Source organism: Vigna radiata, chromosome 3, assembly GCF_000741045.1.
Source record: "Vigna radiata var. radiata cultivar VC1973A chromosome 3, Vradiata_ver6, whole genome shotgun sequence".
Taxonomy (NCBI): Eukaryota; Viridiplantae; Streptophyta; class Magnoliopsida; order Fabales; family Fabaceae; genus Vigna; species Vigna radiata.
The window spans coordinates 8,788,892-8,806,582 of record NC_028353.1 but is presented as its reverse complement, the minus strand read 5'-3'; the positions used below and the strand labels follow the sequence as shown (position 1 = coordinate 8,806,582).

The 17,691-nt window shown below is 28.9% G+C and overlaps 1 protein-coding gene and 1 pseudogene across 5 annotated transcripts; one reads left to right on the top strand and one right to left on the bottom strand.

Annotated features, from left to right (window-relative positions):
* The first annotated feature begins 3,588 nt into the window (after window positions 1-3,588).
* LOC106757995 (pyrrolidone-carboxylate peptidase) lies at window positions 3,589-6,695 on the top strand. 5 transcript variants are annotated; one of them, XM_022779361.1, is made up of 6 exons: window positions 3,602-3,735; window positions 3,913-4,004; window positions 4,330-4,662; window positions 5,489-5,593; window positions 5,696-5,743; window positions 6,233-6,695. In XM_022779361.1, the coding sequence occupies exons 3-6, from the start codon at window positions 4,390-4,392 to the stop codon at window positions 6,470-6,472; spliced, it is 666 nt and encodes a 221-aa protein (XP_022635082.1). In that variant the 5' UTR covers window positions 3,602-3,735; window positions 3,913-4,004; window positions 4,330-4,389; the 3' UTR covers window positions 6,473-6,695. The 5 variants fall into 5 exon arrangements, with proteins under 5 accessions (XP_014496363.1, XP_022635082.1, XP_014496361.1 ...); XM_014640877.2 differs by lacking the exon at window positions 3,913-4,004 and having other exon boundaries at window positions 3,589-3,735; XM_014640875.2 differs by having other exon boundaries at window positions 3,913-4,662.
* Window positions 6,696-13,014: 6,319 nt separating this feature from the next.
* LOC106756993 lies at window positions 13,015-14,763 on the bottom strand (annotated as a pseudogene).
* Between the last annotated feature and the right edge of the window lie 2,928 nt (window positions 14,764-17,691).

Here is a 17,691-nt window from a genome sequence, read left to right as displayed (position 1 = left end):
ATGCAGCGGAGTGGAGACACTCTGCTGAACAAGTGTGACTTTTCGGATAGCATGTATTATTTGGATAGTAAATTACATAAATATATAAATTATATGATATTTTATACAGTAAAAGAAAACTTATTTAAATATTTTAAATAAGTTTTCTTTCTGTTTATTTACGCGACCTAAGCAAGTGGTATCAATTGAAAATGGATAATATTTTAAATATCATGATTGATTTTAATTATATTATCTTGAACTGATTTAAAGTCCGAATATTCATTCTGATAACAAAAAAGAGGATTTTAAGTTCAAAAGTTTTATATTACTTAAAATATAAATAAAAAGATAATGTATATAAATCATTCTTTCTTAACCCACCAAAACATTCTTAAAGGTAAAATTATAACACAAACACTGCAATTTAAACAACCTATAGTCATAAGTCAAACCTAGAGTCTATGCTTATTCAATTTTAAAAAACAAGAATAGAGAAAAACATTCTGAGTAGGTAAGATCAAATTTGATTAGGCCAAGTCACAAGTCTTAAAATTGGTCAAACTTCTGAGCTTACACTGAATTTTGATTGTTTATGAACCTAATTTTATAGTTGGTCATTAAAGGCAAAGAGTTTTTCTCAAAGGATGGTTGTAGGTACTAACTACAACACCAGAACACCATTGTCAATCTATTTTTTTCAATAAAATTATTGCTTTAGCCACCTACCAAACCTTAACGGCACAGCTAAGATTAATGTTTAGGTGAATTTAATTTAGCGTAAAATATTTTTAATCTCCGTCAAATAAGTTTTATCTGAGATTTCCATTAAAAGCACATAGTGAAATGAAATATGCTGTACTCTAATAAGTTTCAAATGTTTCTTTATTTGTTAACCACGTTATTTTAAATAAGAAAACATGTGATTAGCCGATTATTTGCAATGTGCTAAATGATTAATTTTGACGTGTGTGATGTTTCAATTATGAATAAGACTAAGATACGTGGTTAAAATTTTATGAATCTATAGTAATTCTCACTCAAACATAAATATTTTGTCTTATTTTATAACTATTTTATAACTATTTTATAATTTATTATACATTGTGGTGTAATTTGTTATTGAATTTGTTTATGAGGATAGGATTAAAGTTAACTGATTGGATTATGTTGTGTTGTTCCATGTCTCATTGGTGTCTGATAAGCAGGTTTTGTATATCTAAACTAGATGGTATTTATAAACATATTTTGATGATAAAATTAATTCAATATTTGATCCACAGTAATTAATACAATAGTTAATGTATGTAATTTATTTTTTTACTTCAAACTTTTAATTATAAGTTTTGTGGTGAACTTTTAATTAATGTTGGTCTAATTATGACTCAATTATAAATAGTCATATTTTAATGTTAAGTTGACCAATTTTAAAGTTATTTTATTATGTTATTGTTTATCCAGAACCATATGATGATTATCTGCGTTTAATAACCTACTCTCTAAGTTGGTGCTTGATCGGTGGGACTCCATGCCTACCCTATAGTTGGTCGGATTTATTGATTTGCTCTTCGAATTGTGGATTAACTATCCAAATTACAATTGATCAGACAGTTATATGGTACAAAATTAAATTTGGTTGAAATTATATTTAATGTACATGATAAGTTTGAAATGTGTATATTTCATATTTGGGAGTAAGATGAAGATTATATGGAAGTTTTTTTTTAATGAATGCTTAAATGGGTAAGTATGTTTAAATAATAATAAAAAAGTAAATAAAAATATGAAATAATATTTTAAAATTCTTCATTACGTAAATATAAATTCTATTTTCAAATATTTTATTTTGCTATATGTTGTAAATATAAGAAGAGGAAATTACTTATCTTAAGTAGGCACAATTGATTCCATCATTATTAAAAATACAAAATCTAACCACAAGGCCATAGTGATTACATTATAATAACATGCTATAGATAATCATCTTTTTTTTGTTTACATTTAATTTTGGGTTAAATATTTTTTCCTTAAAATATTATAAAAGATTGTTTCATTTTTAAAGTAAATTGTAAAGTATTATATCTTACACTTTATAAAAATTACGGTAAAACGTCATCTTCAACAAGTGACATTTAGAAGTTATAATATAATCCATAATTTTGTTTGTCATGAAAAATATTTTTCCTTACTTTGTAAAAATTAATAAATATTTTATAATTTATTTGAGGAATAAAATATAACTTTTTTATAATAGTTCGGAGATAAAAACATATTTAATTCTTAAATTTTGCTACAAAACCTACCATGAGACATATTTTTACCTTTTGAAAAGAAAAAATTACAAAGTAGACAGATTTGAAAAAAAAAAAATACAGCATATTAGTAAGCTATTCTTTAAAGTAAGATTTTCAGTGGAGAATTTTGTATTTTAAAATATGAATTTATTCATTTATATTAAATAAGTTTGAAATTATAGCTTAAAACATTATTCGAAGTAATAAGTACCAAAACACAACATATTCATAATTTAAAAAAATACTTTAAATATAAAATTCTTTCACGACAATAATATCATATGACACTTTTTTTTTTAAATTATTAACAATTTTTATTATCAGAAATATTTACAAATGTGCATTTGATTGCAGTAAAGTTATAGATTTAGATGCCTTAAACAAAGTCTTAAAGGTGAATCTTTTAAGTAAAATCTTATATATATACAAGTCTTATAAATAAAGATAATAATTAAAAAGCAAAAATCTAAAATTTTCTTATTATTATCATCGTGAGTTTAACTTTTAAACAGAGTTAACTTTTTGTCACCTTTGAAATAAAATAAACATCATGTTACCCACTATGCTAACAACAATATCTGCACACAAGTATAAATTCTTGCAGGAATTTTAATTTTAACTTTAATGTTGGTTTGTGGGGGCTGATGCCCTTCCATTCAGGAAAAAAGTATCAAATTAATGCATAAATAAATAATAGGGCAAGCAATGAATTTATTTTCTATAAAACTTTACTATTCAAATAAATCCTTAGTAAAACTTTACTCAAATCATATTTAATTTTAACATTTTTAAAAGTCTTCAAGAATTTAGTACAGAAATTATGAAAAGACATGTTGGAGACCTTGGTTTCTTTCTTTTTTAAATCTGGTGTTACTACCTTACAATTGAAGGAAACCTGGATAAATAACGATGTTATTCTTATTCCCATTCTTGTACCTAAAAAAATGGTTAAAACGATGATTCCAATTTTATATTTTTACGACATCCAAAAGAAACTGCTAAAACTCCGCAAATGACGAAATTGTGATGAAAACAGATAAAAAAAAAATATATAAATTCTGTATTTGCCACAGCTACGTTTGTTGTTTGAAGCTGACAGTGACACACGCACCCACCTGTACTTGTATTGTTTTGGTATACGTGTGCGTCTGTGTATACATGCGTGATCTTCTTATTTTTAATTTTTCTAAATCTAATTCGAATTTTTATAATTATTTATATTTATTTTATTTTCAAAAATTCTAAACTGTCTTAACATATGAAAAAACATAACAGGGCATTTTTCTTGTAAATGGTAAGGAATTGCATTTCAACCATCAAACACTCTCAAAATCACCGATAAGATTTTATCACCTATTTATAAATTCACACTCAACATTCCGAAAAAATCACTTTCCCAGTTAAAAAAACTGAGTACATAAAGACTGGTGGATGTGTCGTCTCTTGAATTGAAGATTATATTGTAAGACTCTCTCTCTCTCTCAATCAAAGTTCCCTTGCGTTTTCTCCTTCAATTTTGTTTTTGTTTTGTAATTCATGGCTCTTTGATCATTTGGGTGCTGATAATAATCTTTTTCTTTGTTTTGTTTCCGTTGGGTCTTGTGTTTATGGTTCTTTTTCGGGTTCTGCTACAATTCAGCGATGAACAAAGTGCTTTTCTTTCTTGGGAGACTGATATTTATCTGGAAAGCGAAAAACTTTGGTTCCGCATGCATGCGATCACCCTTCTTTGTACACTCTTGAAACTGATTTTTGTGTTGTTGTTGGTTACTGATATATCTTAGATTAGTGAATTATGCGATTATGTTTAGACCCATTTCTTCAAAGTGGACTTCTTTTCTGGTAGTTTATGCAATCCATCAACATTAATATTAGTATCTGAACTCAATGTTGAATCAAAGTTTGGTTGGTGTTTCCTTAAAAGGTTGGGAGGGTTTTAATATTTTCAGAAGATGAAGATTAAGAACTGTGATATATTTCGTTGGCTATGATGATCCACCATGTGGAAAATATTTCAGTTTTTCTGTCCCATAAAAGTTCAAATTTATTGATGCAGGTATTTGGAAAGTAGTTTTGATTTGACTGTAGTCATTACCAGCTTTACTGTATTTGGCAAATGGGTTCTGAAGGTCCAACAACACCCATAACAACAATTCATGTGACAGGATTTAAGAAATTCCATGGAGTTGCTGAGAATCCGACCGAAACAATTGTCAATAATTTGGCAGAGTACATGAATAAGAAGGGTTTGCCAAAGGGTTTAGTTATTGGGAGCTGCAGCATTCTTGAAACTGCTGGTCAAGGAGCACTTGTTTCACTGTACCAGAGATTGCAATCCGCTGTTATTTCCAAGGATTCTGAATCTTCAAATTCCAATAGAACTATTTGGGTGAGTGCCCCTGTACTTGACATATAGCTTCACTTTTTGTTCTCGTAGCTTATTCATTCATTCTTCAATGTTGTTCATTTATGTAACCAAATCCTAATTTGAACGTCTCAACATATGTACCTGCTGAACCTGGACAAAATAATGTTATTCTAGCTGAATTATATTTCAAAAAAGAAATAAACGCAGCATATGAAATTAAATATGACCAAAAAGGAGACTATCATTATTATCCGACATTGTAGATAGCTCAATCGATGAATATTCAGTGACATTCCTTGTGAATATCTTGTATGCAGCAATGAAAGTCTGCAGTAACTGCAGAGGAAAAAACTAACACTGCTCTAATAACTTAAAATAAGCAACAGTAGCAGAGGGTAACGTGGACAGATTCTTCTTCACCACTATAGTACTCAGAAAAATTTGCTCATTATATACTTTAGTATGTGGAGTAGCAATTCCTAGAGTATGATGATATATTAACTGATTGACACAAATATTAGTGTCTTAAGTTGACTCAGACCATGTTCAGATGTCTTCGTTAATGACATTTTGTGATTAAATCTCATGGGAATTTGAACTTGTCTTCATAAACTTTAGCACAAAGCTATAATGAAACTTGTGATGGACTTTCATTTTGAGTACTTCTACATATTGATTCAAAAGCTGAACTATAAATATAAAGATCATGAATAAAGGTTGAGCATCTGAATAAATTGTTGGCTAGGTTTTCATTGCTTAGACTCGGATACATCATATCATCAATTTGAGTATTTTTCATTTCTCCATCCCTGCAAATTCTGGCTGTTTCTGATTTTTGTTTATTCAGCTGCATTTTGGGGTTAACAGTGGTGCAACACGGTTTGCTATAGAGAACCAGGCAGTCAATGAGGCTAATTTTCGATGTCCGGATGAAATGGGTTGGAAGCCCCAGGTGAGATTGGATTAGTGGATTCATTCCAAATTTTCTTTCATCAACAAACCTTTAGAGTCCAAAGAGCATCCTTACTGAAATTTGCATAATTTTATATTGCAGAAAGTCCCCATTGTTCCTTCGGACGGTGGAATTTCACGAACAAGGGAGGTAAAATGGACCCTTTATGTTGCACATACTCTTAATTCCTAAACTAGTTACACTCTTGGGCTTGGTGTTCAGTGCTAGCAGTGTAAAGTATTGATTACTACTAACATAGAAGAACATTTTTTGGGGTATTGATTCCTCTATACCTCATTACTTCTTATTTTTGGGGTACCATTTGTAGTACATTAAGGTGCTATAAGTTTTGGTGGAACAGAAGCTGCTGCTTACTCCTTAACGGTAGCCAATTTTCTTCTGCTGTTCTGAAAATCGTCCGCAAATTCATTTCTAAACTCCTCATTTTGTCAAAAATAAGAAGTAATGAGGAATAGAGGAATTTAGTTTCGTGGGTTTTTGTGCCATTTCCTTGACGGGGAGCCATAATTAAATGCTATTAATAATCTCATAAATAATACATAGACAACATAAAGAAACGAATTCAGAAAACATATTTGTTTCTGCTTACTAATGAGAATTCTACCTAACTCTGTGCAGACTTCACTCCCTGTAGTGGAGATCACAAAAGCCTTGGCAGAAAAGGGGTACGAAGTTATGGTATCAGATGATGCAGGCAGGTTCGTGTGCAATTACGTTTACTATCACTCCCTTCGCTTTGCCGAGCAGAATGGAATCAAATCCCTTTTCGTGCACGTGCCACTCTTCCTCATAATAAATGAAGAGACTCAAATGAAATTCGTTGCTTCCTTGTTAGAGGTTCTTGCCTCTAAATCTTAGAAGTATCATTTACATTTGGACCCTCAAAAGTGGGTGTTCCTATATTCGTTCTGGTGTGAAAGTGGATGAATGTGTATCTTGAATGAGATATTTATAATAAAAATATTGTATTTAAATGGAACCACATATGTTTCTGAATTAAGGTTCCCCTGTACTTTGTGAAGACAATTTGATTGATACATCTCCAATGTTTACCTTGTGAATAAAATGTTCATTTTCTTACTTCTCCCCTCAGTAAACCGAAAAGTATAACGTGCCCTTTTAGTCATATGCTCAATTGTTCTGGATATTGCTGAAGGCTGAAACTTTTCTGTGCTTGACGATTAGTTTTATCATTCTTATCAATCTATCTTCCCCTATTTGGAAGTTCTTGGGCATGATGTCATCAAGAATGTGCTGAACTTCTGCAAACTAATGACCATGTTGCAATATACTCAACGACAACCTTTAATGTGGTTAGATGAGTTTTGCTGTACTTGAATACTTTTTTCATATTAAATTTGACGGATTCAAACATAGGTTTGAGATTTTTATTTTTTTTATATTAAGTGTATAAAATTTTGTATAAGTCAAATCAGTCACTAATTTACCATAATGTGGAATATAATATAACGTATTGACTTGTAATGATTTTACTAAAATTTTAGTACTTGTAATCATTAACATGATCACATTCTTCAAAGTGTAAATTTGTATTTCACAGAAAAAATTCTGTAGTACAAAAATTATCATATTAAACTGATACTCTCATTAAAATACGAAATGTAAATTTTAACATAGCTATAAAAGTAAGTTTATACGAAACAAGGTCGCTCGTTTTAGCATTTTTATTACAATAGAATGATTACAAACATTTGATGGCAATGAATGATAACATTTCATTTGCAATGTTTATTCACTATTATTTATTCTTTTCAGTTATTAATTATTTTATCCCATTTTGTTTAATTTCTTGATTCTCTCATTTGATTATAAAAAAAAATTGAACTAATACGATTTCTCACTACAATAAAACCAAATTATTATGTAATTAAAAATATTTCAAATGATATTTTTTTTATTCTTTTTTCACTACATGCTCTCTAAACTTTATATTCACTCTTCTTTATTGTCCTTTCACAAACTTTTACGGCAAGATTTTGTTCTCACCGTCTTTAACTTCACTTTTGCTCGTAATAGGTAAAAGAAGTGTAAGAACTAAGAATAACGATGTTGGGTAAATGACGATTTTTCAATTTTGGCTAATATTATATTACAAATTGTAGTACTCGAAATTGTTCATATAATTTTTTCTATCGTATGTGGAAATGGTGTATATATAAATAAATAAACGTATATTATCTTGTACAAAATTATTGAAATCATTGCTATACTAGAAGAAGATGGTAGTCTAGTGGAGCCATTAAAGAAGATTATTCGACAAATACGTAAAATTTACAGACAGACAGAATCATGCCATGTGTCTGGACATTTCCCATTATAATATGAGAAAAAGAACCTTCAACATTAATTTTCAGCTTCAAAATCAAGCTATCTTGCTATATTAGTCCAAAATGGTAGGAAGTGGTCAATTGAAGCATTATAAAATGCTTTTATGGAGTTGGACAAACTCTTCTGTTCTGGTACAAGAATTGACACTTCGGCGAATTCAAAAGTTTGTTCATAGAACCACAAATGTTTGGTCCTGATAACCAATCTCTTGTGTCATCTTCTTATAACATCCTCTACATTCATTTATAAGGTTTAAAAGATAAAATTATGCATACTTTCAAGCAAATGAAATATAATTTTAATCAATAATTTAAGGACGGAAAACTTATTTTATGATTCAGTGATGCTTCCAAATATTGGTTTTTTCTTTTCAAATAGATAACAATACTCTCTCTCTCTCTCTCTCTCTCTCTATATATATATATATATATATATATATATATATATATATATATATATATATATAATATTTTCAAATTTTGTTTACTTCAAATGAGAAATTAGTGTGTATAGTATTTTATAGTTTCTTACCATGATAAATGATTATATATGTTTTTTTATCACCATTTTATCTATGTAAAATATTTTTTGAATTATGGATAATTAATTTATGTTTCGAATATAGGTTGAGGTCAATAGTTCTGGTTGTGATATTGTTGGAAGTCCAAATATTATCTAAAAAATAAGTTCTAGTTCATCCAAATTAGAGAATACTTGCACAAGACATATGATGTCAAAGTTAGCTTAACATTTGACAATTAGTAATTAATGTAGTAGTAAATGACACATAATATTTCTCTACCTTAAATATTTATTTAAAGGTTTGGTGGTGGATTTTTGATTAACATTGAGTTAATTGCAGCTCAAATTTTAGTAATTATACTTTATTCTTAAGTTGATAAGCTTTAAGGTTAATCTACTTAATCCAATTCATGGTTAACCGATATGATTGAAAGTTGATCAGGCTTGTTCTTTTGCTCGTCGAGCTAGTGATTAATTATCCGGGCTTGTACATGATTGGTCTACTTATTCAGTGATCAATTGGTCTCAAAGACTTGCACTTCGAGCTATGAGGTGTGGGTCCAAGCTGTGGGACGTTCATCCGACCTAGTATATGACTAGCTAAACTGTTTGACATTTCGACCAAACTCATTGGTTTGTGCTTGAAACTTTACATGGTTGGTCAGACTTACTAGTTGACCATCTAAATTATAATATACCATCCTAATTATAATTGACCATAGAGTCATATAATACCGTTTTCTAATTTTTTATTATTTAACTATACTAAAATATCTTACCATAATTGATTTTTTATATGCAAAATTTAAATCCAAAATTTAACTTTGAGTTTGGTTTTACTCATATCCGTTAAACTTCTCAACTTCTTGTTATTACTCAAGAGAGCAATGAGTTGATAAATAATTTTTTACATTCTCTATATTATTAATTGAAAAATTATATAAATTTTATTTTTATTTAACGGTCATTAGTATTGCATAATTTTTAATATATTTGATCTTATAAAAGAAAAAAAAAAATTATGGATTTACCATATGTTTAACATTATGTACACCTGATAGTTCATCCATTACATTACGATAAAGTTTATTATTAAGAAATAAAAATAAAAGTATTAAAGGGGACATCAAAGTCACGTAAATTAAAATAAAATAAAAAAAAACTAAGCCAGCATTAGGCATTACATCAAACCAATAAAAATGTTGTTTATTAGTTGAAAGGTTAACCAATATTTGATTTTGGGCTATTACTAGAAGTTGGCCTGATTTTGGACTATTAGATGTTAGGCTAAAGTGTTTTTTATTACTTAAAGCCTTTTCTTCCCTTACATACAAAAAATAGATAATAATTGATTAACCAGACAACTCCATTTTTATTTTTAAATTAAAAATGAAAAATAAAAATTAAAATAATTTAAAATATTAATTTTTTATATTATATCTTATTGAAAATAAATATACAATAATATTAAAATTTAAATTATTAATTTAAGATGTAATTATTATAATAGAATAATTTAACATTTAAATATAGTAATTATTTTAATTTATCTTATTGAAAACATTAATTAATTAATTAAAAGTTTACAAATTATTTATATAACTAATACATTTTATTATTTATACTTATTTATACAAATAAATTTTAAAAATTTCTAATTAAAAAATTAATAAAAAATTGACAGAACAGCAGCATGCTGTTCCGTCCTATGATTGGATAAATTAAAATTGTAAACTGTTTTTTTAGTAGCTTGCCAATCTGACCTGAACCATTTGGGCAGGTCAAAAACAGATTAGATCAAAACAGATCAGATTAACCTATTTTACCACCCCACAACACAGTTAGATGTAATAAATATTTTTTTAAATTTGTCATTAAGTTTATTTTAACTTTATAGAACCTATTTTGTTTTGATATATTAAAATAGAATATGTGTTAACTATGCTAAGAATACGTGAAATTATTAACTATTGATTCATTTATATTTAAATTATTTGTTTTCGTTGGCTCAATGATTTATACTTTTTGAAATAATTGTATGATAGGGTGCATTTTATTAAAAAAAGTATGGATAATTTAAATACAGTTCCATGATAAAAAAATAATAAAACGTTATTTATTACAACTAATATATAATGATTTTATCAAAATAATTTACTTATTCAACATGTTTAAAAATCAACATATTGTATATATCAAATCATTCTAAAGAATATTCAATAATAATTCACATTATAATATATTGTATATTTATTTATTTATTTCAAATTGATGAAAGCAAAAAGAGGAAAATGGAGGAGTCTAAATTAAACCATTTTTTATTTTACAATAAAAAAGAGGACAAATATAACGCAAAACAGACATAATACAATAGCGACCAATATGTACTACGTGTAACACATGCAACAATAAAAAGAAAAACTAAACCCACTTCATAAAATCACAAACTTTATTTAGGGTATATTTATTTGAAGTGAAACCAATAAAAATTTTCAATCAGTAATTAAAAATATAAAAAAAATAGATACGTGCACTAGTTAACTCACCAAAGAAAAACAAAAAAACAAAGAAGTTAATAGTTATACCTATCGAAAATATTCTCTCATCGTCTTTAAGAAATTTAATGTCCAATTTTTAAAATTAAACTCAACTTGTTAAGCAACTATCTTTTTCCACCACGAAAGACACGTTCTTTTATTTTGTAGTTTTATGAATTTTGAAAATTCGCCCTATTCGGAGGATTAAAACAAAAAGAAAGAGATATTCTCTTTACCTTCGGAAACCTACAAGCGAATGGCATAAGTGGAATTTGCCAATAACATTCAATATATTATAGAGATACAATAATTAGCATAATTCAAGTCTTTTCATAATTACTTCCGCGTATATTATTAAAAGTAGATGTATTTAAATTCTAACATACACGATTACCAATTCTGCAAGTTTTATATTCTTATAAAGACATATGGGATTGAAATTTTGAAAGTGACGTCATTGTTGATTCGAAAGAGATAACTAATATAGGTAATTAAATATATAAAATAAAAATAATAGTCTTAATTTTTATATTTAATCGCTCAACTTATTTTTCTTATCCTAAAATTTGATCAAACCTTCTTCTGTAAGGTTTGAATTCGGATTGGATACTTATCAAATGTACTTTCAGATTCAAATCAGTTTTTAGTTATACTGATTGGTTATTACACTTAAATCTTAAATGTTTAATAAATGCAATCACCTATCTCCTTATCTTACCTTTGTATTTATAGGTTTTGAAATGAGTTTTTGTTTAGGACTAACCCAATTACAGTCCAATGTCTTGTAAGCATGTTTTACCTTACTAATTATCTTGATGTATTCCTAACATGCACGATACCGATCAGTTACTAATGTTGTTAGTGATCGATTGATCTACTTTGTTTTGGAGGGTTGACTGACCGCTCCCTTAGGAATTGCGACCGACCAGTACGTACAATACAAGTCTTAAAACGTAAAAGGTTCATAATTGCAAGCTTGAGAATGGTGAGTGTAACGCAAGATTACTACACAAACATTTGATTTCAAATGAACTAGGGGAACAAATGTAAAATAAAAGCAAATAACTGAAATTTGTGAGTCTTAGCCAATGCCATCTTTCTCAGTCTGTCTCATCACTCTTTTCCATCTTCAAGTAGTGACATGATTACCATTGGATGACACACAATATTGCATTTTTGTGTCATTCGTCTCGACCCAAATTGGCTCAACATTTGTCTCAGACTGATCTATCTTGTCCAGGCTAAAATTTTCTTATCTTTTAACTCGAGTCAACTTATCTTTATTTTCAGAAGAACCAACTTGTCTCAAACATGTGGTGAGCCGATCCAACAAGACTTGTGACTTAGGCCAACTTGACAAGACCTTAGGTTATATGTGACTTATCTTTCTAAGCTCATGCTTATCTTATTCATCCTTTGACTTAAATCAAATGGACCCAACCAAGTCTTTTATTTACATCGACTCAATTGAGTCTTCAATTTGAATCAATTCGGCTTGACTTTCTTAAGTGTAGTAAGAAGAATAAAACTTAGTGAAATGTCAAATTTCTTATATTTTTTTAGGGTATTTGAAATTCTTCTTTTTTATTAATTTGAAATACTTTCCAAATTTCTTAAATTAATTTCTTTCTAATTACTTTAAAATTATTTTAGTGTAAAAAATGTAAAATTTTTCAAATAAATGAATTATCTCTCTAAATTAATTCATCTAAATACAATAAGAGAGTGAGCATGTAAATCAAACATGTCATATTTTTATTAATTATTGGTATAGCTTGTAGACGATAGACAGTATCATTTAATGGGTTATTTTGTATGGCTTATGACTATCAAATTAGAAAATAAGTTTAAGAGACAGAGAGTAATTTATGGCACCCAAAGAATATGACAAACTCGAATTTAAATCAAATATATGTCATATTTTTATTATTGCTATAATTTGTAGACGATAATCATTTATTTGATTTAAAGAACAATTTGTACGACATATGACTATCGAATACGAGACATCCTTAAAGATTGTTGGGCGATGATTTTGGCAGTGGAAGGATTGTGTTGAAAGATGATTTCATAACCATCAGCCATGTTTTCCATTCCTTCGACTAATAGTTGCCAAAAAGCTGCACCAGCACATGCTCCCCTGTGGCTAGCGCTCAAATATATCCAATTGTATAGTTTTGCATACAGTCGGTCCCTTTGGGCAACGGTGTATCCTCCAATTCTTGAATTTAACCCAAACTCCGTAAGAAGAATGGGCTTTCGTACAACATTCTGTGCATCTTGAATATGCATGCTAACCCATCTTTCAATGAAGACATCTTGACGTGATTGGTTAAACCTCGACATCCTGCAGAAAAACCAACCATCAATTCACACATATATAGTATAAAGTTTGGATACTTATTATACAGTGAAAAATGAAAATATTTGAAATGGAATATTACCATTGAGGGTAGAGATGAATGGTGGCATAATCGATTTCAGGAACTAGGTTGTTAGAAATGAAATCGCTTCCTCCTTCGTATCCAGGATTGAACTGTTTTCTTCCTGGCATTGAATTACCATAAAACCCTTCAAGCCCTACTTGCAGTAAGTGATTGTTGTCAATGGACTTCACATAAGCAGCCATCTCCTTCACCCAATCCTGGAAGTTAATAAATATTATTTTTTTTCTGAGATCTTATATAATAAATCTAATAATAATTATAAATTTCTTCATAATAAATATCATAAGTCAAACAAATAACAAATTTTATATAATAAACTTTAATTTATAACTCTATTACATATTAAAAAAAAAATTAAATCCAACTCAATTTAGATTTCCATTTCAGCAAAATAAAATGACCTGAACTTGTTTTCCAGATAAGTCTAAAGAACGAGGTTCATTCATGAGCTCCCAAAAAAAATGGTGGGGTCATCCTTGTATAATAATCCAGTCACTGTGTTTTTTCTTGTGAGCACTGTCTGCATTAGATACAGTAATTAATTAGAATGTTTTTATAATGCAGAGGTATTTTATTTTACATTATCGTTTAAAGAAAAATGGTTGTTGAGAATGCATGTGGATATTTATCATTCGTTACCTTGACATGATTTTTGTAGAATTGCTTAGTCATGGAGTTAGAGAAGAAGTCATCTTCAGTGCTTACGTTCTGACCACGTTGTTTTGCCCATTGAACATACTGATTCTTTCCACCAGCATCTTTCCAATTATTTACCAGGCTTAGAATCAATCGTATCCCATATTTTCCTGCTTCTGATATCACAGCATCCAATGCCTGCAAAATCATGCAAGGTGACATCTTTAAAAATAAAAAACTGCAATATGTAAGTGTGAATGAAGAGCACAAAGATATATAGTTAAGGGGAGTAACGATACAGTACCCTGAAAACATTCTCGTCGTAAATACCAGGTAAAGTTTGAAGGGCTTTGTAACCTGCATCATTGAATGCCCATGTTCTTGCTAAGTTTAAACCATGTTGGGAAGCTTGTTGAAAAACTGTAGTGACCTTAGAACTTGTAGATGGGTCGGCAGCAAAAGTCATTAGCCAATATGCATTGAATCCATTGAAGTAGTGTGGCTTCCCATTTAGAAAAAAACGGGTGCCATCTCGTTTAATGAACCCGTTAGGTCTTTGGGAAACTATTCTTTCTTCAGCAATATCAATGCAATTCACGTATAGACTGATGCACAAGATCATTATAAAACTCATGAAGACCAAGTTTTGAAACCCCATGACTTCTTCCCAAGCCCCAGATCCCAAAAGCTAAATTTACACAACCAAACCAAAATTAAAGATAGAGAAAATGAAGGAATAGTTTTAAAAGATAATGGATTTTTGATAAAACTAGAACATTAAGATGGAGTTTAAATAGATGTGGAAACCTATATAGGACAAAAGTTACTCATATTATTTCTGTGCTCCTTATATTATTTATGTGGCCCTTGCAACATATTACTTTTAGTAAACACGTACAAATAGTCACAAAATTAAAAGGAAGTTATACTTTTATAACTTTTTTTTTTTTACTTATTTAAGTTTGAAATAAATTTTACTTTAAGACATTTTAATAAAAACTGTTTATATTACTTTTTTAACAATTTTGTTTTGCGGTCCACACAATATTAAATCATTTTTAAAAAATACATACTCTATTTAGTTTATATATATATTTGGCGCTTTGAAAATTTTAATTTATATAAGGCAAGTCAATGGACTAACTGTCTCAATTTTTTCGTCAACTTTTTTATTAATTTTAGAGAAAAGAATTAATCTTTATAGTGAATAATTTAAATATCAATTTATAAACTTATAAAATTATTGATATTTATAATAGTTTTTTATTATAAAAAAAAAGTATAATTGATTTGTGAATAAGATTTTAAATTAATCTCTAACCTCACTTATCAAGATATTGGTTACCAATGTCTAACCATTAATATATAAAATAGATCGTAAAAGTAAATCATATATAAGTAAGTCAAACTATTTACCCACTAACCTATATCACATCGAATTGAGTTATAAAATATGACTCACCAAAATGTGAATTGATTGACGTGATATTTTTTTGACTCAACTCGGGTTTGTTTATTGTTTTATCTGATATCGGGTTATTATGAGATTATTTATCAATGTTTAATCTCACACACGATATATATTAGACATATCTCAATAACTTAATATTATGTTTGAATTTAGAATTATAAATAAGTATGTTCATTTAGCCTTTAATTATTTTTGTCTATTAGCAATAAAGAATCAATATAATTTAATTGCAAATTATGAAATTAATGTAAAAATACAACAGAAATAAAGCGTTTCACTGACATAAATTTTAATTGTTAACCAAAATTAACGTAAAGAGTGCACGTATTACCTATGTTTGGTCCACAACTAATATGTATTTATTTTCTACATTGATTTATTATTGTAACTACTAAAATAGAGTTATAAAGTGAACCTTACCTAAAATGTTGGATTGTGATGGCTAGGGTGCTAGAGGGTCTCACAAAAGTTGACTCATGGTGGATGCAGAAGTTCTTAAGAAGCTCATGCCTTACAAAAATAACAAATTTTAAGAAGCTCATGCCTTACAAAAATAACAAAATTGTACATGATTGATTGACTTATTCAGTGACCGATCGGTCTCATAGACTTGCACTCCGAACTGTGGGTGTGGGTCTAAGTTGTGGGACGTTTATCCGACCTAGTATATGATTAGCTAAATTGTTTGGCATTTCGACCAAACTCATTGGTTTACGTCTCAGATAGTACAAAGTTGATCGGACTCACTGGTTGACCATTTAGATTACAGTTGACCATCCTAATTATGATTGACCATAGAGTCATATGATATCTTTTCTAATTCTTTTTATTACTCAACTATACTGAAATATCTTACCATAATTGCATATTTTACATGCAAAATTTAAATCCAAATTTTAACTTTAAGTTTGGTTTTACTCATATCAACCAATAGATATGTTTAACTTCTCAACTTCCAAAACTTCTTGTTAATACTCATGAGAGCAATATGTTGATAACATAATTTTTTTACATTCTCTATATTATTAATTAAAAAATTATATAAATTTTATTTTTTTTAACGGTCATTAGTATTGCATAATTTTTAATATATTTGAACTTATAAAAGAAAAAACAATTATGGATTTACTCTATGTTTAACATTATGTACACTTGATAGTATCCATCATTTACATTATAAAATCTAGGCTTAAATCCTTAATTGGTCCTTATGTTAGGAGGGAATTTTCAGTTTAGTACCCACTTTTAAGAGTGTATACATTGGGTCCCCATGTTTTGCAATTTGTGTCAATTTAGTGAATTAATGACACTTCAAACAAGTTTGTAACAGCAATTGAAAGGTGTCCAAAGTTAATAAATGTAACATCCCGATATTTTAGATGTCTGGATTATGAGAAAAATTTAAAACTTTTAAAATCATCATACCATCGTAGAAATCCAATGACAAAATACCGAAATGTATAAGATAAAGTAAATCCAATTACATTGTTTCTGAAATTTATAATTCAAAGCTTTAAATAAATCAGGTTGTCCCCCACTCTCACGTCGCTATCATGAATCTTGAACATCTGCTACACCCCCTGCTCCCGTATAACCAAGGTCATACGATCATCGCAAGACACACACGACCACAAGCACAAACAAATATGGGTAAGNCACCATAACACAACCAATAACAATAAAATAAAATGTGTACAAGATAAGTAAACACAACTTAACAATAACTCACTATCTATAATGTTATCTACAAACAGAATCATTATGATCATCATTAACATTCTCATTAACCATATCATTANTATACTATCCACATTTATCCTTATCAACATCATCTCTAGGCACAAGTTATTATGAATTCTCAACATTTTCACGAAGGACATTGGTTTATCTCCTGTACCTAANCCTACCACCTGTAGCTTTCCCCATACAGGTTCACGAACATAACACCTGTAGCTTCCCCATACAGGTTTATAACCGTACTACCTGTAGCTTCCTCATACAGGTTCATAATCACACTACCTGTAACTTCCCCATACAGGTTCACAATCACACTACCTGTAGCTTCCCCATACAGGTTCACAATCACACTACCTGTAGCTTCCCCATACAGGTTCA

What these genes read in the sequence shown, in the direction of transcription:
- LOC106757995 (XM_014640877.2), top strand. Translation starts at nt 4,390, where the DNA reads ATGGGTTCTGAAGGTCCAACAACACCCATAACAACAATTCATGTGACA. An exon ending in ATTCCAATAGAACTATTTGG is followed by an intron (nt 4,663 to 5,488) that starts GTGAGTGCCCCT and finishes TTGTTTATTCAG; the next exon opens with CTGCATTTTGGGGTTAACAG. An exon ending in GAATTTCACGAACAAGGGAG is followed by an intron (nt 5,744 to 6,232) that starts GTAAAATGGACC and finishes AACTCTGTGCAG; the next exon opens with ACTTCACTCCCTGTAGTGGA.